This window comes from Sus scrofa, chromosome 1, assembly GCF_054392235.1.
Source record: "Sus scrofa isolate SSC_HxYL_T2T_F1_AM1 chromosome 1, Sscrofa_HxYL_maternal_Yorkshire_Landrace_v2.0, whole genome shotgun sequence".
In the NCBI taxonomy this organism is placed as follows: domain Eukaryota; kingdom Metazoa; phylum Chordata; class Mammalia; order Artiodactyla; family Suidae; genus Sus; species Sus scrofa.
The window spans coordinates 54587501-54613753 of record NC_139383.1 but is presented as its reverse complement, the minus strand read 5'-3'; the positions used below and the strand labels follow the sequence as shown (position 1 = coordinate 54613753).

Genomic DNA, 26253 nt, shown 5'->3' with positions numbered 1-26253 from the left:
TCCTCGCTCCACTAGAGCCAGTCTGTTCCCCCTCAAAAGCAGCCGGGGTTTCCTCGTCTGAGCTTTGGGCGCCCCTCCTTCTGTCCAAGGTTCCCGTGGAAGAGCCACGCGGGCGCAGGGCCCCGGGAGTCCCCATTGTCCAGCCAGGGAGACCCAGTCTCCCCTAGAGGAACTCCTGCACTGGAGTCGGGCCGGACAGGTTGACCAAAGGTCCCCGGGTCTCCGCGCCGCTCCCCTCCCCCGTCGCCCCATTGTCTGTCTCGCCCCGCCCCGGGGGACACGTGCGCCTGCAGCTTCCCGAGCTAGGAGAGCGCGGGGCGGCGGCGGCGTGGACACCGCCTGGAACGGCTACGCGGCCGCCGCGCCGGGGGTGGGGGCCGGGCGCGCACGGACCGGTGGGTATCCTATGGGGAACTGCGGTCGCATCCCGTGCCCCCTGCCCCGGTTCCCGGCCGGCCCGGGACGGGGCGGGGGGTGGGGCAAGCGGGAGCTCGATGGGGGTGGCGTGCGCGTGGTGCCGCGATGGGGGTGGGGTGGGGCGGGGTGGGGAGATGCCTGTCTCCTGACAAAGGAGAACGAGTGGGACATGCTGAGCCGGCCCGCCCCGCCCCGCCCGGAGGGGAGCGGGAGGGGGAGTGTCGGGAGGGAAGGGGCGGGCCTTTCATTCACTCCCGGCCCCTCCGCCGCCGGAGCGGAAGGGCGGGGTCTCGCGCCCCCCCGCCCCCCCCGGGTGGTGAAGAGCGAGGGAGGTGGTGGGGCGTGAGGGCGGAGCCCGAGGGCGCGCATCCTGAAGCGCAGGCTACGTCGTCACGTCAGCGCGGGAGAGAGAAAGAGAGGAGCCTACTCGGCAGGGCCTGGGGAACGGGGTTGTGAGAGCGAGGGAGGGAGCAAGCGAGCGTGCGAGCGTGGAGGGGAAGGGCGGCCACTCGTGCTTGAGCGGCTGCGGACGGCAGTGGGGGAGAAGAGCAGGGAGGGCAAGAAGCAAGGCCTAGAGAAGAAGGCGGACAGAGGCTGGTGGTGGTGGAAGAAGGAGAAGGAGGAGCTGGAGGAGGGCAGGGGCTGAGGGAGTGAGTGAGAGAAGCGGACGCGCGAGGGAGGGGAGGGGAGGGAAGGGGGGGTCACGCGGAGGCGCGCGCGCGCACCGGGAGCGCGCTCGGAGGCGAGTGGAACTGGATCGGGTTTGCTGCCAGCGGCGTGAGCTTCGGCCGCCATTTTACAACAGCTCCACTCGCGCCGGACACAGGGAGCAGCGAGCACACGTTGCCCGCAACCGGATCTCCTCGGACAGGATTCCTCCGCCGCAGCCCAACGGGGAGGTAACGACCGCCGGGACCCGGGTCTGGGGGGGAGCTCCGTGACATTGTGGAGTGAGCTGGGGGAGGGCGGTGCGGGGAGAAACCGGCTTTTCTGGAAAATGGATTCCAAGGGAGAGAGGAGCACGTTGACTGGGTTGCTTGGGAGTAGGCCGCGGTCCGCGCCGCCACTTCCTCCTCCCCTCCATGTGCTGCCGCCGTTCGGGCTTTGTCTGCGGCGCTCCTGGGAGGAGGCGGCCCCGTGGCCCGCGCGGACCGCGAGTGGCGGCGGAGTTGGTGCTGTCGTGGCCGTCGCCGCGGCACGGGAGTGGGCGGAGAGGAGCCGATCCCGTCCCGTGGCCGCGCGGCGGGCCTGGGTGGTGTTCGGGGTCCGGCGGGCGTTGGGCAGTTCGCGGAACGCCCTCACGCCGCAGGCTTGCCGGCTCCGGCTCAGGGGTGGCACCGCCAGCCCCCGCACCGCAGTCACTGCCAGGACCCACGATGGGTAGGGGCTCGCGCCACGGCTCACATCTCGGCGGGGCGGCCGGGGTGGCCGGCGCCCGGGGCAGAGAGAGCCATGTGTCACGGCCGAGACGGCGGCGCTGGGGGGCGGGGAGAGCCCGTGGCCTGGCGCCGCCGCGGCCTCGGTGTCCGCGAGGGGCGAGCTTGTGCTGCTGCTGCTTGCTGGGGGCTCCGACCGCGGCTTTGGGTTGATGTTGGGAGCCGGAGACGGTCGTCTTGGCCTGGGACTCGGTGGGTTTCCGTTGAAGGAAGTTGTAGGACATTTGAAGGCGCAGAGCACGTGTTTCTAATGGGCTCCCGGTGGCCGCAGCGGTGAGGCTGCCGCACGGGGTGCGGAGTCGGGGGCGGGCTTTGGGGTGCGGGGGTGAAGGGTGGAGAAACTGGGAGGTGGGAAGGTGGCTTGTGTGAGCGCTTTGTTCTTCGCTGGCTGTTGTTACTGATCTTTAAGCGGCAGGCGGGAAAAGCGCGCACTTTGGGGGTTTACCTTTGAGAGGGAAAAGCCCAGTTTTGCTTGCTCCACACACACACCTCATTTTCTGTACGGGCAAAGCTGCATGTGGCACACTGGCTCGTCCTCTTGCTGGTTGGGCTCCATTTGTAATGTGGTTTTTCCTAGGGAGTGTTAGCAGGTGAGTCAGGGGTGGTGCTAAGGAAAAACGTAGTGGATCCATCCTTGTGTGCCCGGCGCTCCAAATCTGGCTTGTCAGGCGACAGTGAGTTTAAAGTAAGGCCTCTTTAAAGGGAAGTGCAGACTGGTTGGTGTAGAAATTGGTAGAGAAAGTAAAGATTGGGGCTCTTATATTGTCCTCTACCCTTTTTGAAGATCCTAGTTTAATTTTGCTTATTGCGTTTGAACAGATCTCTGGAAACATGGCTACAGAACATGTTAATGGAAATGGTACTGAAGAGCCCATGGATACTACTTCTGCAGTTATCCATTCAGAAAATTTTCAGACATTGCTTGATGCTGGTTTACCACAGAAAGTTGCTGAAAAACTAGATGAAATTTACGTTGCAGGTAAGAACTAACACTTGCAAAATTATGAGATTTTTCTATTGGATTTCTGGCTTTGAGCTAAAATAGCAACTTTTTGTGGTTTCCAATAAGTGTGGGACCTGGAGTTTTGCCTTGTTGTGATGGTTGTGAACTAGAGGTTAAGGTGTAAAGAGGGAGGGAAGAAGAAAAGGCTAGGAGGTAAAGGCTGGCTGGCCAGATGGATAAGTATATGATGGTAGTAACAGCTGCTAAATGTTGGGAGCAGGACATGTGACTTTTTGGGGGTATTTTTATAGTAGGATTCTGGTTAAATAACTTGGTAACTGTAGACTTGTCTGTCTTTCTCCGTGTGGCTCTTGCTTTTTTAGTGGTATTTGAATTGAGTAGAGGTTCAGTTGTCATGCTTGGTACTTTGCTGGTTGATTTTAGAATTTGTAAGCTTACATATTTACTGTAGAAATACTTAGTGTTCAGAACTATCTGACTTAGATACAGAACAAGATAAAAAGGTTGATTCATTATTGTAAGTGTGGTTGAGAGGCCTCATTTAGTTCCTAATGCAGTTCAGAACGGTTAAGGTATTTGTGCTCTTCATTATATAGATGATAAGAGGAATGGAAGAATTCTTAGTTGGCACCCGTGTGGCAAACATGGTCTTTAAAAACATCAGCAGCACCCTTCCAAAATATTAAAAGTTGACAACTAATTAGGTTTTCTCTTCTCCAGGGCTGGTTGCACATAGCGATTTAGATGAAAGAGCTATCGAAGCTTTAAAAGAATTCAATGAAGACGGCGCATTGGCAGTTCTTCAGCAGTTTAAAGACAGTGATCTCTCTCATGTTCAGGTAATGTTAACTTAGTGTCAGTGTAAAAAGAATAAAAAATGAGTAGTTTCGTTTAAATTTTATTTAATTATATACAGATAAGACACCTATTGTTAAATATGATTGGAACATTCCTTTACAGAACAAAAGTGCCTTTTTATGTGGAGTCATGAAGACTTACAGGCAGAGAGAAAAACAGGGGACCAAAGTAGCAGATTCTAGCAAAGGACCAGATGAAGCAAAAATTAAGGTATGTCTTTAAAAACTTTCTTTTACTCTGTTCAGTTTCAAAGTTTTTAAAACTATTTCTGACTTTGGTAAATATTCCTTGGGTGTGAAGTGGGTGTGTATGTGTGCGTGTGTGTTTTGAGGTGTTAAGAGTGACCATGAGATAATTTGTTAATCTTTTCTAATTACTGTTTTTGAGTAGTTTCCTGCTCTTTACTATTTCTGTTTCTAAAACAATTCTGAAGTTTTTGTTAGCCAGCTACTGTTGCTTAGATCTGTGCTATTGCTATTCTAAATACAAGATTTTAAAGAAATAACAGCCACCATGTTGTTTAGATAATTTCGGAAACCTGCAAGTCCAGGTTACTGACAGTGGAACCAAAATGTGAGGGGATCACTTCACTTCATAATGCTAAAGAGTGTACATTTAGCAGTTGATTGCTCTTTCTTAGGATTCTCAAGCCCCCAAATTAAATGGGTTTAGGATTTTAACACCCCTAACCCCAGGTCACAAGGGATAGTAAATGGCCTCAAATTCCACCAGGTTTTGATCTTTGCTTTTTTAAATATTTTAAGCTCATAACAAAAAATAATGGTCATATTAGTTTTAACCCAGTACTCTTGGTTTAGTGTGCCCCTGCTCCTGACCCAAGGGTTATGGTTTAAGAAAATCAGTTATTAGGAAGAGTATTAGTGTCAGGTGTGTTTTAATGGTATGGGAAGAGAAGCTTGGAGTGTGGCGTTAGCTTTTAATATCATCTATAAATTTGAGGCTTTCAAGGTCTAGCTGTGAGTGAAAAGTTTGAATTCTGAATCAAATTTTTCCAAAGGAATAGAATACAGTTGTCACCTGTTGTAATTAAATCTACATTGGGAGTTAGAATTAACTAAAATTTTAGTGAAAAATTGAAAGTTTAGTTTATGAGACTCAGTTAATCTTTAGAAGGGGGTGGCTTTAAAGCTTTAGTGTGACTTAAATTGTGGCAAGAAGGTGGACGTTTTTATAGGATGTTTGACAGAGGGTATAAGTTTTTCCTTTTATTTTTAGGGATTGATGTTAAAGCTATTATTTGGGTCATATAAAGATTAAAGTGTAAGAAGCACAGGGGTTACATATGGGAAAAAGGGAAGATGAGCCATTTAATGGTTTAGTTTACATGATAATAGATTTGAGTGTATTTTAGTTACTAACTCATGCTGCACTGTTAAGCAAATACAGTTTGGTAAAATAGAAAAAAGACTGCTTAAAACATGGAGAACTTTGTGGGCTTTTTTATTAAGAGAGTTTACAAAAGTTTTTTAATCAGTTACAGTATTTATAGCTAAGCGATAAGTATTTAATGTTCTTTGAGTAAAAAATGTTTAAAATCTACCTAGTCATTTTCATTTTCAAAAACTAAATGAGATTACTTAATAGTGTTTTGATAAGTATTGTCAAGTGCCTGGTGTTAGTTTCTTTTTAGTTCAAAATTTATCAGCTAATTATTAGATTGGTTTTATTTAGAAAATCAGTTTTGTGCTTTTGGGTGAGATGATGAAGAAGGAATAATTCTTGTTTTTTACTTTGAGCTAATAGTGCTTTACTTCTTTCTAGTACTTCTGCTTAAGATGTGAAGAGAAGTTCTTAATGCTCTGAGTAATTATGAGTTGTGTAAATTTTAACAGTTCACTTTTAGGGAGATACCTAGAGGTTATGTCACATTGTTGGAATTTCATAGTTTTCCAAATCATTTTGGCACTCATTTTTTTCCCGAGCCATCTGTACTGTCCTGTGAAGCATGGTACTCGAATGTCAGATGAATAAGAGGTTATCTTTCCTGCAACTCCTAAGTTTCTGTACTTAGTTGGAGGAGTATAATTCTATAAAGGTTGGCCAAATGCCCAGGATGGCAGTATGAGTGTGGGGTACTGGGAAATTGTTTGGGTAAGAAAGCTAGACTTGGGGGAGATAACTTAATCCAGCTCCTTCAGGAGAGAATTAATTTCAGCCTAATTAGGTGTGTCATTTTTTAGAAGGGCAGAATAATATACACCTTGAAAGTTGTTGATGGGTCAATATTTTGTTCACTAAGCACTACTCAGTAATTAATTGGAGACTAGAAAATAATTTGACCAGGATTTTGAAACTTTGATTATAAATTACGGCATGTTATAAATTACAAGCACACTTTAGTTAAAAGGGGAATTCTAAAACAGACAACAGAAACCTGTTAATAGGGAATGTTGCCAGAATAAATGGAAAGATTTGAACAGCATTGATTTTTTTTTTTTTTTTAAAGTGCTAAATGCATAGGTGTGGTCTTGTGAATGAAATGTATTAATGACATTTGAACTTTTTAAGGCACTCTTGGAAAGAACAGGCTACACACTTGATGTGACCACTGGACAGAGGAAGTATGGGGGACCACCTCCAGATTCCGTTTATTCAGGTCAGCAGCCTTCTGTTGGCACTGAGGTAAAGAAACTAAAAACTTGTACCTTTTGTAGTAAATGTACAAGTATCTGGTTTCCTGAAGAAACTCTCCATGGTTTTTTACTTCATATTTAATTTACAGATATTTGTGGGGAAGATCCCAAGAGATCTGTTTGAGGATGAACTTGTTCCATTGTTTGAAAAAGCTGGACCTATATGGGATCTTCGTCTAATGATGGATCCACTAACAGGTCTCAATAGAGGTTATGCGTTTGTCACTTTTTGTACAAAAGAAGCCGCCCAGGAGGCTGTTAAACTGGTGAGTTGTTCTTTTTGTTTGTTTTCAGCCTTCATATTCGCTATTTTCAGTTAAAGTCAGGCCTTTTCTTACTGTGTTAAGCAAATGTCTTTTGAAGTGCTGACTAGGCATTGTCTTTTATATTGTCTGTGTACATGTTGTAGCAGTATTTTTGCATGTGTAATTGATTGGACTCAGAATGTATAAGGTAGTGTGCAGTTCAATGGTTCGTTGAAACATTTGGCTAAGTGATTTTTTTAATTTAGGAATGATAGAAGGTTTAAGATAGTAACTAATATATAGGGTTCACATAGTTTCTGGACATATTTAGCTATCCCTTTTTCAAAGGTATTCCACAAAGATGTGACGATTTTTCTAGTTAATGACATAAATGATTTTGTGGAGAGTGGCAATATTTGATTTGAAAATATCAGATGTCAGGTGAAGACCTAATTATTTTTCCAACTTAAAGGATTTTAATGTTTCAAGTTATGGCTTTATTATAACTTTCCTTCAAATTAGTTTTTGTGTTTGTGTCTTTTTTGCCTTTTTTAGGGCCGCTCCCTGCGGCATATGCAGGTTCCCAGGCTAGGGGTCAAATCAGAGCTGTAGCTGCAGGCCTATACCACAGCCACAGCAATGCCAGATCCGAGCCGCGTCTGTGACCAACACCACATCTCACAGCAATGCCGGGTCCTTAACCCACTGAGTGAGGCCAGGGATCCAACTTGCAACCTCATGGTTCCTAGTCGGATTTGTTAACCACTGAGCCATGACAGGAACTCCCCAAATTAGTTTTAAGTTCTGTGACTCAAGTGGTTCTTACATTTTGTGATTTAAGATACCATAGGTTAATTTCAATCCAAGAAATATACCAAAAAATACAACTAGGGAGGGACTTGTAAATGATTCACTATGGCAGATGTTAGTTTGCCTTATCTGATGTTTTATGGGCAGTTCTAAGCAACTTGAAATTCTCAGACTGATTTCTCCTGAATTTTATTTTTTCTTCCCTCACAATCAGATATATCCCATTTTAAGGCAAAACTTAAGGAGAAAAAGAGATATTCTTGGTTTTGCTTTTTGTATTGCTTGGATCTCTCCACTGGTGTGTGTAATTGAGTATTGTAAAAGGTTAACATGAGAAAAGTATGCTACTTGGAAGAATCCAGGAGTTTGTTATTTCTTGTAAAGTCATGGCGTATTTTCCCCTCCAAATAATGCTCTCTGTTACAGGAGTATATAGCTTTCTAGGGGTCTATTCAGTGGTAACCTTTGAACTGTCAAGATTTTAGTTTAAGCAGTTCTGGTAAAATTGAGGACTTTTTTAGAGTTCTATGAAGATAACTTTAGAAGTCATCCAGTTGAATCTATGAAAATAGAACATTTTGCCAGATAGTAATAGAATAGCAGTAAGTTTTTATGTGGATATGTAGAATGATTGAGACGGTTATGAGCTGTCTTACTACAAAAAGCTAGTACAGAATATAATGATGTCAGGCCCAGCTTATTTACCAGGTATTACGTAAAACTTTAGTTTCGTTTGATGGAATTACTTAGTGTTACAAGTAATTTGTATATTAAATTTTTTTGGGTGTATCTGGGGCACGTTGAAGTTCCTGGGCCAGGGATCCAACTCAGCTGCCATAGTACCAGGCTCCAGCCATTGCTGTGACTGCTGGATTCTTAACCCACTGTGCCACAAGGGAACTCCTGTATTAATATTTTGAAAAGGAATCATTAAACCAACATGTGTAGGCTACTTAATTCTTGCTACCAGAATATACTAATTATGGTAGTGGCCTGGTGGGGCAGTGGGTTAGAGATCTGGTATTGTTACTGCTGTAGTGCACGTTCAATCCCTGGCCTGGGAACTTCTGCATGCCTCGAGGATAGGCAAAAGGGGGGAGATACATGCGTGCACACACAAATTATGGTGTGTTTTGAATTAGAACTTATTTCTAGGTGATTTTCAGAATCCTTATAGTAAAGCATCTTTGAGGAAGATGGTATATAATCCAGGTCCTAAGGTGATTTTGAGTGCCAGTGAATACACATGAAATGTATTTGAGTTTGGGCAATTGCCTTGGCTTTAGTAGGTAATGTAGTCCAAGATTGCATTGTTGTAGGCTTAGAATAGTGTCATTAATACAGTCAAGTTTTTCAGCCGTAATATAGAAATTTCCAGATAGCCAAATAGCTATTTTGATTGGTCTAGAAACTGGCTCTTGCCTTAACCTAAACCTTCGTACATTTTATTCTGGGCTTGTGTTTTGAGTCCTTATCTGGGGACATAATTATTTTTTATTGTCTAATGAATAGGAGGCTTTGCACTTTGGTATTTTTTAAAGATATTCTTAGCACTGGGATGAATTGGACATATCCTTGCTTTTTTCTTTAAAGAATACTTTACCATAGCTAGGGTGATAATAGAATTGGGAGATTTTCCTTAATACAGCAGTAAAAGAAAGAACTAGACTTTGGAGGAAATGTAACATCCTAGAGAAGTAAAAAACTCTCAAGTTGATTAGGATGGGTTTTTTTGTTTGTTTTTTTCTAGGGCCACACCTGCGGCATGTGGAGGTTCCCGGGCTAGGGGTCGAATCAGAGCTGTAGCTGCTGGCCTGCGCCACAGCCACAGCCACTCGGCATCCAAGCCCCGTCTTCTACCTACACCACAGCTCATGGTAATGCTGGATTCTCTGGCCTACTGAGCAAGGCCAGGGATCGAACCGGAAACCTCATGGTTCCTAGTCGGATTTGTTAACCACTTAGCCACGACGGGAACTCCATGATTTGGATGTTTTTTCTTAGTTTATATTGATTTCTGGAAATGAGTGACCCTCTAAATGTATTCCTTAAGGGAGCATGTTTTGAAAACTGTCCCTACTTGAGTCATAGCATGAGTCTATTTGAATTAGCGCTTTATCCAAGGTGGATTTTTTATATAAGGTAGTTGAACTATCAGTCTAGTTGTAGTCAAATGTTGAGATAAATGCTTGTATTGCATTATAGATCAGACAAGATTGAAGCACCATATCTTTTTGCTTTCCTGTACTTTGAATGTCTTGAGAAATACTTAGATCAAGATAGTTTATGTACTCGGCCTTATTTTTTATATATATATATGTAATTCAACAATGAACCTCTCCCCAATTAAAAGCTGTAGGTGGGTTTTCGGTTTTTTGGCTGCTCCCATGGCATGGCAAGTGAAAGTTTCTGGGCCAAGATTTGAACCTGCACCCCCAGCAGTTAGCTGAGCCACAGCAGTGACAGCTCAATCCCCTAGTCCCACCAGGGGATTCTAAAAGCTGTAACTTTTTGTTTGTTTGTTTTTTCTTGCTTTCTTGGGCCACATCTTCTGCTTATGGAGGTTCCCAGGCTAGGGGTAGAATCAGAGCTACAGCTGCTGACCTACACCACAGCAACGCAGGACCTGAGCCACATCTGCAACCCTACACCACAGCTCACGGCAACACCAAATCCTTAACCCACGCCAAATCTTTAACCCACTGAGCGAGGCCAGGGATTGAACCAAAACCTCATGGTTCCTAGTCAGATTCCTTTCTACTGTGCCACGATGGGAACTTCTTTTTTTTTTTTTTTGTCTTTTTTCCTTTTCTAGGGCTGTTTCCCACGGCATATGGAGGTTCCCAGGCTAGGGATCTAATTGGAGCTGTAGCCGCCGGCCTACGCCAGAGCCACAGCAACGTGAGATCCAAGCCACGTCTGCAACCTACACCACAGCTCACGGCAACGCGGGATCCTTAACCCACTAAGCAAGGCGAGGGATCGAACCTGCAACCTTATGGTTCCTAGTCAGATTCATTAACCACTGTGCCACGACGGGAACTCCACGATGGGAACTTCTGAAAGCTGATGGGAACTTCTGAAAGCAGTAGCTTTTAAGTTTGCATCTAAATTTCTTATAAAAACAGGTTGATGTTAATAGCTGATGGAGTGGCCTGAAGTTGGAGCAACTGCAGCCTTCTTAATGACCTTGTTTTCAGCTAACTTCTGCCTTATATTTGAGGGGAATAGAAAATTCATCCCAAGGAGTTCCTGTCATAACTCAGTGGTAACGAACCCGACTAGTAACTGTGAGGGCGTGGGTTTGATCCCTGGCCTTTCTTAGTGGGTTAAGGATCCAGTATTGCTGTGAGGTGCGGTGTAGGTAGCAGACACGGCTTGGATTCTGCGTTGCTGTGCCTGTGGTGTAGGCCAGCAGCTGTAGCTCCGATCCAACCCCTAGACTTGGATCTTCCATGTACTGTGGGTGTGGCCCTAAAAAGAAAAATAAACAGAAGAGAGAAAAATTCATCCCTAAATGATAAATCTACTTAGGGAGCAAGATCTAAATCCATGAAGAGGTGAATAATAGCTATCACTTGAGTGCTTGTTAAGGCATAGGAGCTTTAAATGTCACTTCAACCCATTTTTCAAGGTGAGTGAAACATGGTTCTTCTAGGTTGCTTGCCTGAGGCCATGCAGCTTTAGTTGGATACCAGGTTTGTTTAGCGGGTGCCTAATGTTAACTAGACATAAACATTTAAGCCAGCAGTGCAAGTTACGTTACCAAGTACCCTGATTCTTTAAATTTATGTGGTGGTTTAGGTAGTTTTAAAAGCGGATCAGGATGTAAGTCCTTTCTCTACTGCCAAATATTTTTGGCATCTAACCAGTTTGTATGATCTTCCTCCCTAGCCTAAGGTACTGTTTGAAGAATCCTTCACCTTAGTCTCATTATTTTCCGTTGCCCCTTTGACAGTGTAGATTAGATCACAACATTCCCATGCTGAAAACTAATAATGGCTTCCAAACAAGGCTCTGTCTGATCCAAGTTACTCCTTACCTCTCTCCTCTTATTTTTCTTTATTACCCTCTATCCATACTTTGCCTTTTTTTCCTACGTAAAAGCAATGACCATTTCCATCTCAAGGTTGTCTTCTTTCTACCACTTCTCCCAGTTATCACTGCTACCACTGACCCATCAATCGGATCTTAAAAGGCCTTTCCTGACTTTGAACAGCTTACCACCCAGTTGCTCCATGAACAAGATAAAAAATGCTTAGATGCACTTGAAATTATCTCTCCACTTTGTAAGGTTATTTCTTCTGTCTTCCCATCAGAAAGTGCTCTTCTTTCTTCTCATCTTTTAGAACAGTGCCACTGTAAAGTAGGTACTGGATAAATGATGGCTGACCAGTGCCATCTAATCCATTATTTATGACACAGAAATTTATAATGTCCCCATATTAGCTATGGGCAATTTTGCTTTTTATGTTTTCTAGCCTCTATTTGAATAATTTTGTGCTACTGTTAGTCATAGGGATTAACAAAGATTAATGGGGGGTGATGCCCCCCACATACCCTTGGGGGTACTTGGAAATATATGTAGTGTTTGGCATTGTCACAAAGTCCAGCAGGAAGGGTAGGCAAGTATGTATATGTATTTGTGTGGTGTATTGCTAGAATTGGAGCCCAAGGCCAATTGGCTTTGCAGTGCCCATTATGGTTCTATACCATAGAAGTAGCCTACTGAAAATGCCTTTTTTTTGTTTGTTTTGCTTTTTAGGGCCATGCCTGCGGCATGTGGAAGTTCCCAGGCTAGGGGTTGGATTGGAGCCTTCACCACAGCCATAGCAACACCTGATCCAAGCTACTTCTGTGACCTACACTGCAGCTCACCGAAACGCCGGATCCTTGACCCACTGAGTGAGGCCAGAGATGGAACCCAGTCCTCATGATAACCAGTCGGGTTTGTTACTGCTGAGCCACAATGGGAACTCCTGAAAATGTCTTTGTTGTGAAGATTGGAATACTGATCTCTGTTTGCATGTTGAGTTACGATTTTAATAGCTACTGATGGTTTATTCACCGAAGTGGTTGTATACACCAATGTATGACTATTTTCATGAGTGCAGCTGACAAGACAGGTCCATAAAATATTTTAGTAGCAATTAACAAATGTTTCGTATGTTCAACATGAAAACTTTCATTATGGGCATACAAAGTAGTTTGATCCATTTTTTTGACTTGAAATTTCTAGGACATGAGAGGCTAACTACAATTGAAGTGGTGGTTCACAGGGTAAAGGAGGGTTGAAGGGATAGATTGCTTTGGGTTGGGATTGTTAGAAGCTTTGTGATAAAAGAGGTTTGAACGGGGCAGTGAATGACATAGGTGAATCCAGTTGAAACATTGTTTTGTGGGAGGGGAGATAAAACTTGTGTAAAGTCAATGCCAGAAGGCAGTAGTCACAACTCCTGGACAAAAACTTTTTTTGCATGATATTGTTGAGGTTTTGAGTGGGTATGATGCAATATGCTATAGGTTCTATTCCATTTTTTAAATCAATAATTTAGATGAGGGCATGGTTGGATTGCTTGAATCTACATGTAGTAGTAAATGCCATGGATGAAAGAAATCAGGATCTGAAAAGATTTTGATAGCCTGTGGCAGTAGTTTACACCAGCAGGATGAAGTTGAGTGGGACTGAAAGTCAAGTCCTATACATGACTAGTCCACAGATTAGCTGTAGTGTGTCAACAGTGTGGATTACCAATTAAGCCAAGATAATCATGGACTACATGTTATAGAGAGGCATGGGGTCTAGAAATGTAAGATTAGTCTCCAGCTTATTGTAGATTCTTTAGTCTCAGTCTGCACCTACAGTATTGTGTTATGGCTGTCACTGTTTAGTGAAACTTGGAAGTAGTTTAGTTTGTCAAGGAATGATTAGCCAAGCACAGAAGAGGATCGAGTTCTAATAAGCGTTGTGTGTAGGTATATAAAGTGCTGTCATTTAGAGAAGGAAATAGATTTATTGTAGAATTTTCAGTGAAGTTTTTTTTTTTTTTAGCTCAATGTAAAGAAGACTTAAACGGACCGGCTTGGGAAGTAGCAATTTTGCTGCTGTAAGAAGAGTTAGGATTGGAGTTCCTGTTGGTGGCTCAGCAGGTTAAGAACCCAACAGTGTCTGGGTGGATGCGGGTTTGATCTCTGGCTTATTAGTCAGTGGGTTAAAGATCCGGTGTTGGTGCAAGCTGTGGTATAGGTTGCAGGTGTGGCACCGATTTGACTCCTAGCCTGAGAACTTCCACATGCTAGGTGTGGTCCTTAAAAAGAAAAAAAGGAAAATGTTCGGACTGAGCAACCACTTCTGCGTCAGAATCCAAATCTAAGATTGCTAAATTTCTGGGGATTTGGAGACTGGTTATGAGGGAAGGAAAGAGTGACTTAATATCTTGAGCCTAGGTGACAGGAATGTTCCAGGCTCTAAAACTCCTGTTTTGGTGTTCTGAAATAGTGAACCTGTATTGGTTAATGTTCAGAGTTCATCTTTATTTTGTTTGGTTACCTCACTGCACTACTGATCTGAATGCTAGATTTCTAAAACTTGTTAACTTTGGTGCCCACCTTCCTAGTATTTGAGAGAGATCATTTTTTAAAACTTTTTTTTTGTCTTTCTATAGGGCCGCACCCACGGCGTAGGGAGGTTCCCAGGCGGGGGTCAGATTGGTGCTGTAGCTGCCGGCCTACAGCACAGTGACGCAGGATCCGAGCTGCGTCTGCGACTGTATACCACAACTCATGGCAACGTCAGATCCTTAACCCACTTAGCGAGGCCTGCGTCCTAATGGATACTAGTTGGATTTGTTAACCACTGAGCCACAATGAGAACTCCACTTAAAACTTTTGTTATCATCATATCCTGATTACTAACCTTTAAGAGTAAGGGTTTATCAGCATTAGATTAGAATCTCTATGAAGGCTCACAACAGTTGTTTTTTGTAGTGACCTTCTTCCATCTAAGTGACTGTTATTCACCTAATGGGATGCAAAGTTTATGTTTGAATTTAAGGTGATAGATGGATCTTAAAAATGCTAGAGCAGACTTTCTCCTGTGGCAGGTCTCTGCAGCTCCAGGATGCATGTGTGATCTTTGGCCTGGTACTGCAGGTTAAAAGGTCCAGCATTGCTGCAGCTACAACTTGGATCTAATCCCTGGCCCAGGAACTCCGTATGCCATGGGGTGGCTAAAAATGGGGGAAAAATGCTAGAGTTAGAAAAGTTAAGCCACTCAAATATGTACATAAAAATGCATGCTTAATCTGTAGATGGGGCATTGTTTCAAGAATTGTTTATTTCTGGGCACTTTTGCTTTGTTTGGACAATATGCCCAGATGGTCTCCTTTGTACCTTTAATGACTTCTTTTCATTGGAAAGCCAGTTTACTTCCTGTGGGTTACTTTGAATTTTTTTAATTGAAAAATGTGGAGTTGTAGTTTACTTTATAAATCCTGCTAAATATTAATGTCTTTATATTGTCCAGAGACTATAGCCATTCTAAATATCTACCCCACCTTGATTAACGGTAGCAAGGCCAATGATGTTAGAAGGAAAGAAAGAAACAATGAAGTAGCATTGTTAATATTGATGTAAGTGATAAAACCAATAATTCTAATTTTTCTTAAAAGTTTTTTCTTATAGTAAATAGTCTTTGCTCTTAAAACATTTAGAAAGTAAAAGTACAAAATAGGAGAAATGATACCAAATTCTGTGATCTTCAGAATAACTCCTACTTTTGCCTTTAAAAACTTGGTATTTCTTTCCATTCTTTTTCTGACTTTTTGTCAACTCTTGGAGTTACAGACTAGATAACCAAATTAAAAGCCATTGATTTATCGTTAAGGCTGGCTATTTGATATTTAGGGAATGTACATGTCTTTTTTTTTTTTTTTTTTTTTTTTTCATAAATTTAGTTCACACAACCCACCCCTGCCTCTGTTTTATTTTCTGTTTTATATTTGGCTGCACCTGGGGCATGTGGAAGTTGGCTGGGCCAGGGATCCAACCCTAGCCACAACAGTGACCCAAGCTTCTGTATTGACAATGCTGGATCCTTAATCCTCTGCACCACAAGGGAACTCCAAGAATGTACATGTCTTAAAGCAATTTATTGTGTCATTAAGTTAACTTATTTGTGTACTAGGGTATTGTAGGCTATTTGTCCATAATCCTATGTAATGGTGGATTCCACCATAGCTTTATTTGCAGTTAACTCATATTTCTACTTTTTAAAGAGGGTTTTGGTTTAAATAGAATATAAATGCCATGAGAAAAAGTCCAGGGCAGGATTTCTTAACCTCAGCATTAATATTTTAGACTAGGTTATTTTTCATTATGCTGGGCTATTTTGTAAATTGTAGGATGTACCATCTCTGACCTCTACCTACCCATTAAATACCAGCAGCCAGCAGCAAGCTGTACATCTAGTTGACAAACAAAAATGTGTTTAGACATTGTCAAATGTGGGGGTGTGTGGGGGCAGGTGATGATAAAATCACTTCTGTTGAGAACTGCTGATCTATGTTCACATAGAATGGTATTTTTGTTGACCTTTATAGCATTTAGGGATTGCAGGATATTTGATGGTTGAGTTCAAGTTTACAGGTATGCAGAGGAGTTTAGATAATGCTTTCAGGGAAAACTTAAAAAAAATTTTTTTAGTAATTTTTTCTTTTTTTTTTTTTTGCTTTTCAGGACAGCACCTGCAGCATATGAAATTTCCAGGCTAGGGGTTCAGTCAGCTGTAGCTTCTCTAGCCTATGCCACAGCCACAGCAAGTGGGATCAGAGCACCATCCTCAGCCTGTATCACAGCTTGCAGCAACACTGGATCCTTAACTCACTTTGTTTTTACAGATACTAGTCAGGCTCGTTAACCACTGAGTCACAACGGGAATTCCCAGGGAAAGATTTATATTTAGAGGTTTAGCAGTATGTAAGCTGTTTAAGAACTGATTTATAATTAGCTAAGGTTATAGTATCATGGAGGAAAGGAAGAAGGGGTAGGAATTTTAGGATGGCCTCAATAATGTCCAAGGACTTGAATTTTTTTTTGCTGTTGCGGAGTCACTGAGATTTTTTTCTATAGGCAAAATTGTGATTTGAAAAAAAATGTCTCTGGTATAACTGTAAAGAGTATAGATAGTCCTGGGATCATAATGACCAGAGACTTTGATAAGCATAAACTGAGTCAGTGGGGAAAAAGAACAAAACTGTTCTGAACTGGAGGAAGGATGTTTGAACTTGTTTGGTTTTGAATATCTGAAGTTGGAGAAAGGGTCGATCAAGGAGGAATTAGTTTTCTGACTTATTTGTAGTTTCTTCTCTTAGACCTGATGTAACTGTATGTAAGGATAGGAATAACGGAAGAATTTTTCCAATTTTGCCTCTACAGTATCTTTCCTTTTTATGAAATTTGGCTACTTGAAGATTAAGTTTACTTTTTATTGTAGTTTTATGGTTGCTTTTATACTTTGACCATAATCTGCTTGTCTTTCTCCAACTATAGTGTAGGCTTAACAAAAATGAATGAGGGGGAAAAATAGTCAGATTCAGAATAACAAGATTCTCCTTTTAAACTTAAGTATTTGAAGCCACATTCCTTTTTGCAACTTTTTACAAGTAGTTAGGGGAGAAGGAAAAATTGGGTATCGGGTGCTGATTAACATAAAGACAGAAAGCTTGCTGGCACAAGAATTAGCTTCCCTTGCATGAGGATAACTGGTTGGCAGGATGAATTTAAGTAGAAAACAGGGTGTTATGGAATCTGTAATTTGAAATTTAACCTGCTTACAGACATGATTCTTAATTTTTATCAAGTTTCCTAAATTTCAAGGACTTAACAGTTTTTGTATTCATTAACTTGTGTTTAATGTGTTATATCAGTACAATATTTGTAGCTGTCTCAGATTATAATTTTTTAAAGGATAAAAATATTGGTAAACTTAAATGTTGAAATTTGTTAAAAAGATTTTGCTTTTGTGTATGGGATTTGCATATCTTTCTATAATAAACATCTATAATAGGAACATTTAGGAATTTTAAAAACATGCTGCACTTTTCCCCCTTTCAGTATAATAATCATGAAATTCGTTCTGGAAAACATATTGGTGTCTGCATCTCGGTTGCCAACAACAGGCTTTTTGTGGGCTCTATTCCTAAGAGTAAAACCAAGGAACAGATTCTTGAAGAATTTAGCAAAGTAACAGGTAAGTTGGATTTATTTGGAAGGAGGTGCAACTTTTATTTTATGTTTTTCTTTTTCTTTTTATTTTTTTGTTGTCTTTTGTCCTTTTAGGGCTGCACCTGCAGCTTATGGAGGTTCCCAGGCTAGGGGTGTAATTGGAGCTGTTGCTGCCAGCCTACACCACAGCTCATGGCAACGCCAGATCCTTAACCCACTGAGTAAGGCCAGGATTTGAACCTGCAACCTCGTGGTTCCTAGTCAGGTTCGTTTCCGCTGTGCCACAACAGGAACTCCGAAACTTAATACTGAGGTAATTACTGCTATGTACCGGACACTGTTTAAACACTGCATTTATTGACCAATGTATTCTCACTATAGCCAAATGAGATAGGTCACACCATTTTTCAGATAAGGAAACAGGCATAGAAGGTTTTTGGAATTAACTTGTTGAATGTTAATGTAGCTAGTAAGGAATTTGAACTCAGTATGCATACTCATTGTTGTACTTCTCCTGTTTTGAAAGATTGTATTTCTTTGTGTATTTTTACGCATTTCAGAGTGCTAGTTGACATTCTCTCTCTCTCTCTTTTTTTTTTTTTTTTTTTAGGGCCGTACCCACGGCATGTGGAGGTTCCCAGGGTAGGGGTTGAATCAGAGCTGTAGCTGCCAGCCTACACCACAGCAACACCAGATCTTTAACCCACTGAGCGAGGCCAGGGATCGAACCTTCGTCCTTATGGATTTGTTTTGTCAGATTTGTTTCTGCTGAGCCACAACAGGAACACCTAGTTGACATTCTTTTTTTTTTTTTTTTTTTTTCTTTCTTTAATGATTTTTATTTTTTCCATTATACTTGCTTTGTACTAGTTGACTTTTTTTTTTAATAAGTTAACTTTCTTAATGTAGATGTTTGTGTAGTGATTTGATATTCCAAATTATAGGAATAATACTCTTGGTATAAGCAAAGATTATACATTGTCAATATGGATCAATTTCCTTGAATTGTAAAGTGTTTTTTTATACCAGTTTCCAAGTGACAGGCTTTTATTAGAAGTAAAATTTTTGTCTGCCAAGAATATTTAGCAAATTATCAGCCTGTTACCAGTTTCCAGGAGCATTTGAAATTTTCTTACACAATACTAATATATTCTAATTCATTTGAAATAAACCTGTTGATATTTGAAGCCATAAAAGTGCCATTAGAAAATTAGCTTTTACTTGCATGGGGTGAAAAATTGCTAGCCTTTTCTGACTTACACTACTTTTTTCTTAAAACAGCTATGTAAAGATTTTATGCCTCTGTCATCTAATTAATGGAAGCAGAATAGTCCTCAGGTCTAATGAAAAAGAGTACCTTTTCTTTCCATGGGGTTTTTGCATTGGGAACACTTGGAAAGTGTGGATTAGGTAATTTAAGATTCCTCCATTTAAGATTCCATGTCTTTTCATGGCTTGATGGCTCATTTCAAAATATTCCATTGTCTGGGTGTACTACAGTTTATCCATTCACCTACTGAAGGACCAGTAATTTGAGAGTCCTCTGTAAAGATAAGAGATTATTTTTCATTTCGATATTCAAGTGTAATATTAGGAAAATAAATCTTTTTATCTGCTTGTTCTTGCTTATCTTATCTAATTTCCCTGGAATGGTTGCTTACTTTCAGAGGGTCTTACAGACGTCATTTTATACCACCAACCAGATGATAAGAAAAAAAACAGAGGTTTTTGCTTCCTTGAATATGAAGATCACAAAACAGCTGCCCAGGCAAGGCGTAGGTTAATGAGTGGTAAAGTCAAGGTCTGGGGGAATGTTGGAACTGTTGAATGGGCTGATCCTATAGAAGACCCCGATCCTGAGGTTATGGCAAAGGTAATGGCAATTGAGTTAAAACATTTTTGAGATGTTGGTGGGGGCAGGGGAATGCTTTCAAAAAGAGGGGAAAACATATGAGATTAATTTTGTGCTTTATTTTTGAAAGTGATAGAAGTGTTCTATGTTAAGGTCACACACCAGAAATGAACACCATGGGCATGGAGAATAAATATAGAAATTATTCATGGACACTCGACCATAATCGTGAACCATCACATGCTCATGATGGAGTAGTTAGCCTACATGCTGTGGAGATGATTCCTTTCATTTTTGTGTGGATTTGAAGAGCAGTTTCTTTGAGTTTGTGAGAATGGCGCAGTTAGATTACATGGTTTTTATGTTAAAAGTCCTACTCCTAAAAATAGTGAACTGTACTGGCCTCAGCAGAGCTGCTGCAGTTACAAGGTTTAGCTATTATTAGGTATCCTGCTTCAGCAGTCAGTTGAGACATCTATGAGAACAAATATCTCTTGAGTCAACACTTTACCCTTAGTGCAGTTTACAGTTATTCTACCCTTTGTGTTTTTAGGAATCCCCCTCAATGGTGATAGGCTTGCTGATACAACTAGTCCACTTAAATCAAGAGAGGAGTGTGAAATATCAGAACTGTGAATATTGAAGGATAAATGGTCTTGAGGACAGAAGCTACTTAACATTCTTTTTCCTCTGGCCTATTAAGTTCTCATTGGTTAGTACTTTAGGTTAAGAAATTCAGATTCCACTTAAGGTGTTCTAGGACCAAGTGGAAATGTTTTCTTAGGCAAAAGGTTAAATTTTATAGTTGTACTTAGAGGAGCTTTCAGGATTGAAAAAATTTATCTTACTAGTATTTTGAATATTCTCTCTCTTGTTTAATGTTTCAAAAGCAGGCCGTAATTACCAGTGTTAAGTTCAACAGCTGTTTCAGATGGCATGATACTCATAGGAAATAACCACCTTCATTTTGATTGCAAAGTAATAACTAATAGAAACTACTAAGCATAGCATGTTTTGTTTTTTGAGCAGCAAGTACAGCGATTTCTGATATACACCCTGCCCACATACATGTGCAGCCTCCCCCACTATCGACATCCATACCAGAGTGGTGCATTTGTCATAGTCAGTTAATCTAAATTGACACATTATTGGAGTTCCTGCTGTGGTGCAGTGGATTAGGATCCTGACTGCAATGGCTTCGGTCTCTGCAGAGGTACAGGTTTGATTCCTGGCCCAGCACAGTGAGTTAAAGGATGCAGCATTGCTGCAGCTGTGCATAGGTCACAGCTGCAGCTTGGATTCCACCTCTGGCCCAGGAACTTCCATATGCTGTGGGTGTGGCCATAAAAATAAATAAATACGTAGAGACATTATAACTTGAAGTTCATAGTTTAGGATTCACTTTTGGTGTTGTACATCCTACGAGTTTGATAAATGTATGTCATGTATCCACCATTATGGTATCATACAGAATATTTTCACTGCCCTAAGAATCCTCCATAATTGCCTATTCACCCTTCTCCTCTCTATCCTGGCACCTGTTGATCTTTTTGCTGTCTCCATAGTTGGAATCATATAGTATGTGGCCATTTAAAAATTATCTTCCCTGCTAGTTCCTGGTGGCCTAGCAGTTAAGTACTTGGTGTGGACTCTGTTGTGGCTCAATTTCAGTCCCAGGCCCGGGAACTTCCGAGTGCTGTGGGCATGCACCGCCCCCCCCCCCCCCCCAAAGATTATCTTCTATGTATAAGATTCCTCCAGGTCTTTTCATGGCTTGATGGCTCATTTCTAAATATTCCATTGTCTGGTGTAATACAGTTTCTCCATTCACCTGCTGAAGGACAGCTATACTGCTTCCAAGAATTGGCAATTATGATTAAAGGTGCTATAAGCATCCATATGCAGGTTTTTGTGTGGGCATGTTTTCACCTCATTTGGGTAAATACCAAGGAATGTGATTGCTGGATCATATATTTTTAAAAAGTATGTATAGTTTTGTAAAAAGCTGCCAGACTGTACTGTTTTGCATTCTAAGACAGTGAATATATTGTTTTATATTCTCAACCATTCAACCATTCTAATAGGTTTGTAATGGTATCTTGCTGTTTTAAATTGCAATTCTCTAATGAGATGTGATGTTGAGCATCTCTTCATATACTTATTCACCATCTATATGCCTTTGGTGAGATGTTTGTTCAGGTTTTTTGCCCATTAGATCCAGCAGCATGCTCCTTGGTATTTACCCAAATGAGTTGAAAATTTAGTCTTTATTTTGTATTTCTAATATTCTTCTTTTAAATGGGTTGTGACTAAAGTCGTGTGCAGTGTTGGGGTGGTGTGGTGACATCTTAGAAATTTAATCCTTTGGAAATATACAGGGAGTTTTTTTTGTTTTTTTTTTTTTTTTCTTAAATTTCAGGTAAAAGTGCTGTTTGTGCGCAACCTTGCCAATACTGTAACAGAAGAAATTTTAGAAAAAGCATTTAGTCAGTTTGGGAAACTGGAACGAGTGAAGAAATTAAAAGATTATGCTTTCATTCATTTTGATGAGCGAGATGGTGCTGTCAAGGTAAATAACTGGGGGAATTGCTATAGGCATCTAACCTAGAATGATGATTTTTAGTCATCTGCTATTACAATGTTTCAGAAGACTAAAGGAAACTCAGATGTCATGTAATCTACTCAAGTTAAATAACCTTTATTGGCCTTAGCAAATTGTTTAACTTACTAAACCAAGTCAAAAAGTAAATTAGTTGAAGAGCTGGATCTTTAAATAAAATCTTAATCCTATTTTATCTCATCCTTCCAATGTTAATGATAGATGATTTTTTTTTTTTAACTTTAATCATAATCGTTGTGAAAGACTTCTTGGATTGATTAATACCTACTTTTTTAAGGCTATGGAAGAAATGAATGGCAAAGACTTGGAAGGAGAAAATATTGAAATTGTTTTTGCTAAGCCACCAGATCAGAAAAGGAAAGAAAGAAAAGCTCAGAGGCAAGCTGCAAAGAATCAAATGTAAGTGACAGTTGTATAAATTTTATTTATTTATTTATTTATTTGTCTTATTGGGGCCACACCCGTGGCATATGGAGGTTCTCAGGTTAGGGGTCCAATCGGAGCTGTAGCCACCGGCCTATGCCACAGCCACAGTAACATCAGAACTGAGCTTTGCCTTAGACCTACACCACACCTCACGACAACGCCGGATCCTTAACCCATTGAGTGAGACCAGGGATTGAACCCGAAACCTCACGGTTCTTAGTTGGATTTGTTTCCACTGTGCCACAGTGGGAACTCCTGTATAAATTTTAATATTGAATAACTGGTGAATAACAGGTGTTGCTCAGACCTATTAAAAACAAATCCATAACATGCCTTTACCTTTTAAAAAACACTTGAATTTTGGCACTTCCCATCATGGCTCAGCGGTTAGCGAACCTGACTGGCATCCCTGAGGATGCGGATTCGATCCCTGGCCTTACTCAGTGGGTTAAGGATCCGTTGTTGATGGGAGCTGTGATGAAGGTCACAGACACGGCTTGGATCCGGAATTGCTGTGGCTCTGGCATAGGCCAGCGGCTACAGCTCCAATTAGACCCCTAGCCTGGGAACGTCCATATGCCTTGGGTGCGGCCCTAAAAAGACTAAAAATAAAAAACACTTGAATTTTCAATTGAAAGCTTTGAGTCAAAGAAAAATGCCAAGAATCTCAAATGTTTGTTGAGCTCTTGCTGTTGACCATACTTGTGAAAATAATTGTAATCTAGGTAACTGGACCTTTGCATAAGAAATAAAAAAATCAACCTAGGATATTTTCTACTGTATTTTACAGAGTGTGCTCCTGGAGATGTGTTTTAAATATTAGCTGCCCCAAAGTTTTGTTTTGGGGGAGGTGCTATTTACCTTTTTAAAATTTTTTATTTACTATGTTGTGCTAATTTCTTCTGTACAGCCAAGTGACTCAGTCATTCATGTGTATATTCTTTTTTTAACTATTATTATTTTCCATCATGGTCTACCTCAAGAGATTGGACATAATTCTCTATGTTATACCTTATTGTTTATCCATTTAAAATGTATAATAGTTTGCATCTACTAATCCCAAACTCCCAATTTCATCCTACTCCCTTCCTCTCCCCTTTGGCAGTCTGTTCTCCATGTCTGTGAGTCTGTGCATTTGTGCCATATTTCATGTTCCACATGTAATATTGTTAGACATTTGTCTTTCTGACCTCACTTAGTATGAGAGTATCTAATTGTATTCGTGTGGCTGCAAATGGTGTTATTTTGTTCTTTTTATGGCTGAGTATTACTCCATTGTATATATCTTTCACATCTTCTTTATGCTATGCATCTGTTGATGAACAATTTAAGTTGTTTCCATGTCTTGGTTATTGTGAATAGTGCTGCTTTTGAACATAGGGGTGCATATATCTTTTTGAATTACAGTTTTTTTGTTTGTTTCCACATACAAGCCCAGGAATGGGATTGCTGGATCATATGGCAACTCTGTTTTCAGTTTTTGAGAACCTCCGTACTGTTTTCCACAGTGGCTGAATCAATTTGTGTTCCCACCAACAGTGTAGGGGGGGTTCCTTTTTTTCCACACCCTCTCCAGCATCCGTTATTTGTAGAATTGTTAATGATAGCCATTCTGACTGGTGTGAGGTGGTACCTCATTGTAGTTATGATTTGCATTTCTCTAGTAATTAGTGATCTTGAGCATTTTTTTCAGGTGCCTGTTGCCCAGCCATGTTTTCTTTGGAGAAATGTCTATTTAGGTCTTATGCCCATTTTCAGTTGGGTTGTTTTTTGTTGTTGAGTTGTATGAGTTGTTTGTATATTTTGGAGATTAAGCCCTTGTCAGTTGCATTGTTTGCAGTTATTTTCTCCCATTCTGTAGGTTGTGTTTTCAGTTTTTTAATGGTTTCTTTTGCTGTGCAAAAAGCTTGTAAGTTTGGTAAGGTCTCTTTTGTTTACTTTTGTACTTATTTCTTTTGCCTATATTCTCATCTAGGAGTTTTGTGGTGTCATGTTTTATGTTTAATCTTTAAGCCATTTTGAATGTATTTTTTTTTTTTGCATGATGTGAGGGTGTGTTTTAGTTTCACTGGACATGCAGCTGTCCAGTTTTCCTGGCACCACTTGCTGAAGAGACTTTTTCCCATTTTTATATTTTTGTCGCCTCTGTCAAAGATTAATTGACCGTAGGTGCCTGGGTTTATCTCTGGGCTCTCTTTTCTGTTCCATTGATCCGAATGCCTGTTTTTTACTATTATCACACTGGGTTTTTTTGTTTTGTTTTGTGTGTTTGTGTGTGTTTGGTTTTTTTAGGGCTGCACCTGTGGCATATGGAGGGTCCCAGGCTATGGGTCGAATCAGAGCTGTAGTTCCTGCCTATGCCACAGCCAGAGCAGTGCCAGATCCGAGCTGATCTGTGACCTACATCACAGCCCACAGCAACACCAGATCCTTAACCCACTGAGCAAGGCCAGGGATAGAACCTGCATCCTCATGGATACTAGTCAGATTTGTTTCTGCTGAGCCATGTCAGGAATTCCATCACACTGTTTTGATTATTGTAGCTTTGCAACATTGTCTGAAGTCTGGGAGAGTTATGCCTCCTGCTTTGTTTTTTTTTCTCTTAGGATTGCTTTTGCAATTCTGGGTCTTTTATGATTCCATATAAATTTTGGATTATTCTAGTTCTGTGCAAAAGTCTTGATAATATATTGGGTTAAAAGATGGAGAGTTTTTTCTCTGAGGTGGAAAATATTAAATCTCCAATTTTGATAGATTCTGCTTCCTCTGTACCAGAAAAAAAGACTTCTTTACCAATATATAATTCTCTTTACTTCCATCCCATAGGTTTCACATACTATGCTTGGGTTTTGAAAAAATGAGTGTAGTTAATAAAATAAGCAAATAACATAGTGAAATAACAAAACAAGTGTGTAAATGCATTGTATAAATTGTGTCTTTTAAGGATACATGCTCATTAAGACAGTGAGTGAAACTTAACTGGGTATGAAAGAAGTTTGCAATTTAAAAATTTGGTTGGGAGTTCCCACTATGGTGCAGCAGGAACAGTGGCATCTTTGGAGCACTGGGATGTAGCTTTGATCCCTGGCCCAGCACAGGTGGGTTGAGGATCAGGTACAGGTAGCATCTGCAGCTTGGATCTGATTCTTAGCCTGGACCTCTGCATGCTGTGGGGCGGCCAAAAAAGAAAAAAAAAAAATTGGGGTGGTAATTGATTTCTAAGGAAGAGCAAGGGTAATTGCTATTTGAAATAAGAACAATAATCGGAGTTCCCGTTGTGGCGCAGTGGTTAACGAATCCGACTAGGAACCATGAGGTTGCGGTTTGGTCCCTGCCCTTGCTCAGTGGGTTAACGATCCGGCGTTGCCGTGAGCTGTGGTGTAGGTTGCAGACGCAGCTCGGATCCCGCGTTGCTGTGGCTCTGGTGTAGGCCGGGGGCTACGGCTCCAATTAGACCCCTAGCCTGGGAACCTCCATATGCTGTGGGAGTGGCCCAAAGAAATAGCAAAAAGAAAAAAAAAAAAAAAAAAAAGAACAGTAATCACTGAACTTAACTATATCTCAAGTCAGTTTTCTGTTTATTACTCTATGTGGGGGAACCTTCTATTATTTCATAATCAGGGAAGTAACCAAGTTTCCGTGTGTATAATTGGCTATGCATTTAGGCATGTTGGGAAATTCTGAGCCTCAGTTTAAAAAGGGAGCAGGATCCCATCGTGGCTCAGTGGTTAACGAATCCGACTAGGA

At 41.2% G+C, this 26253-nt stretch overlaps 2 protein-coding genes across 19 annotated transcripts in view; both read left to right on the top strand.

The window, feature by feature from the left end:
- The window catches only part of SNX14 (sorting nexin 14), a 371843-nt gene that overhangs the window by 234567 nt on the left and 111023 nt on the right, over positions 1–26253 (top strand). The window lies entirely within an intron of this gene.
- Positions 276–26253, top strand: part of SYNCRIP (synaptotagmin binding cytoplasmic RNA interacting protein) — a 32539-nt gene continuing 6561 nt past the window's right edge. For 5 of the 15 annotated variants that reach the window (XR_014805384.1, XR_014805372.1, XM_021089683.2 and 2 more), the window contains exons 1-10: positions 797–1316; positions 2673–2832; positions 3538–3656; positions 3778–3885; positions 6205–6318; positions 6419–6595; positions 17498–17633; positions 19276–19481; positions 21880–22029; positions 22358–22479. Coding sequence is in view for 9 of the 15 variants with exons in the window: in XM_021089683.2 (XP_020945342.1) it covers positions 2685–2832; positions 3538–3656; positions 3778–3885; positions 6205–6318; positions 6419–6595; positions 17498–17633; positions 19276–19481; positions 21880–22029; positions 22358–22479 (1280 nt within the window). In the remaining 6 variants the exon portion in view is untranslated. Of the gene's footprint in view, positions 396–796; positions 1317–2672; positions 2833–3537; positions 3657–3777; positions 3886–6204; positions 6319–6418; positions 6596–17497; positions 17634–19275; positions 19482–21879; positions 22030–22357; positions 22572–23049; positions 24752–25851; positions 26039–26253 lie in introns of those variants that run through there. The other 10 variants (XR_014805404.1, XR_014805403.1, XM_084959531.1 and 7 more) reach the window with 3 other exon arrangements.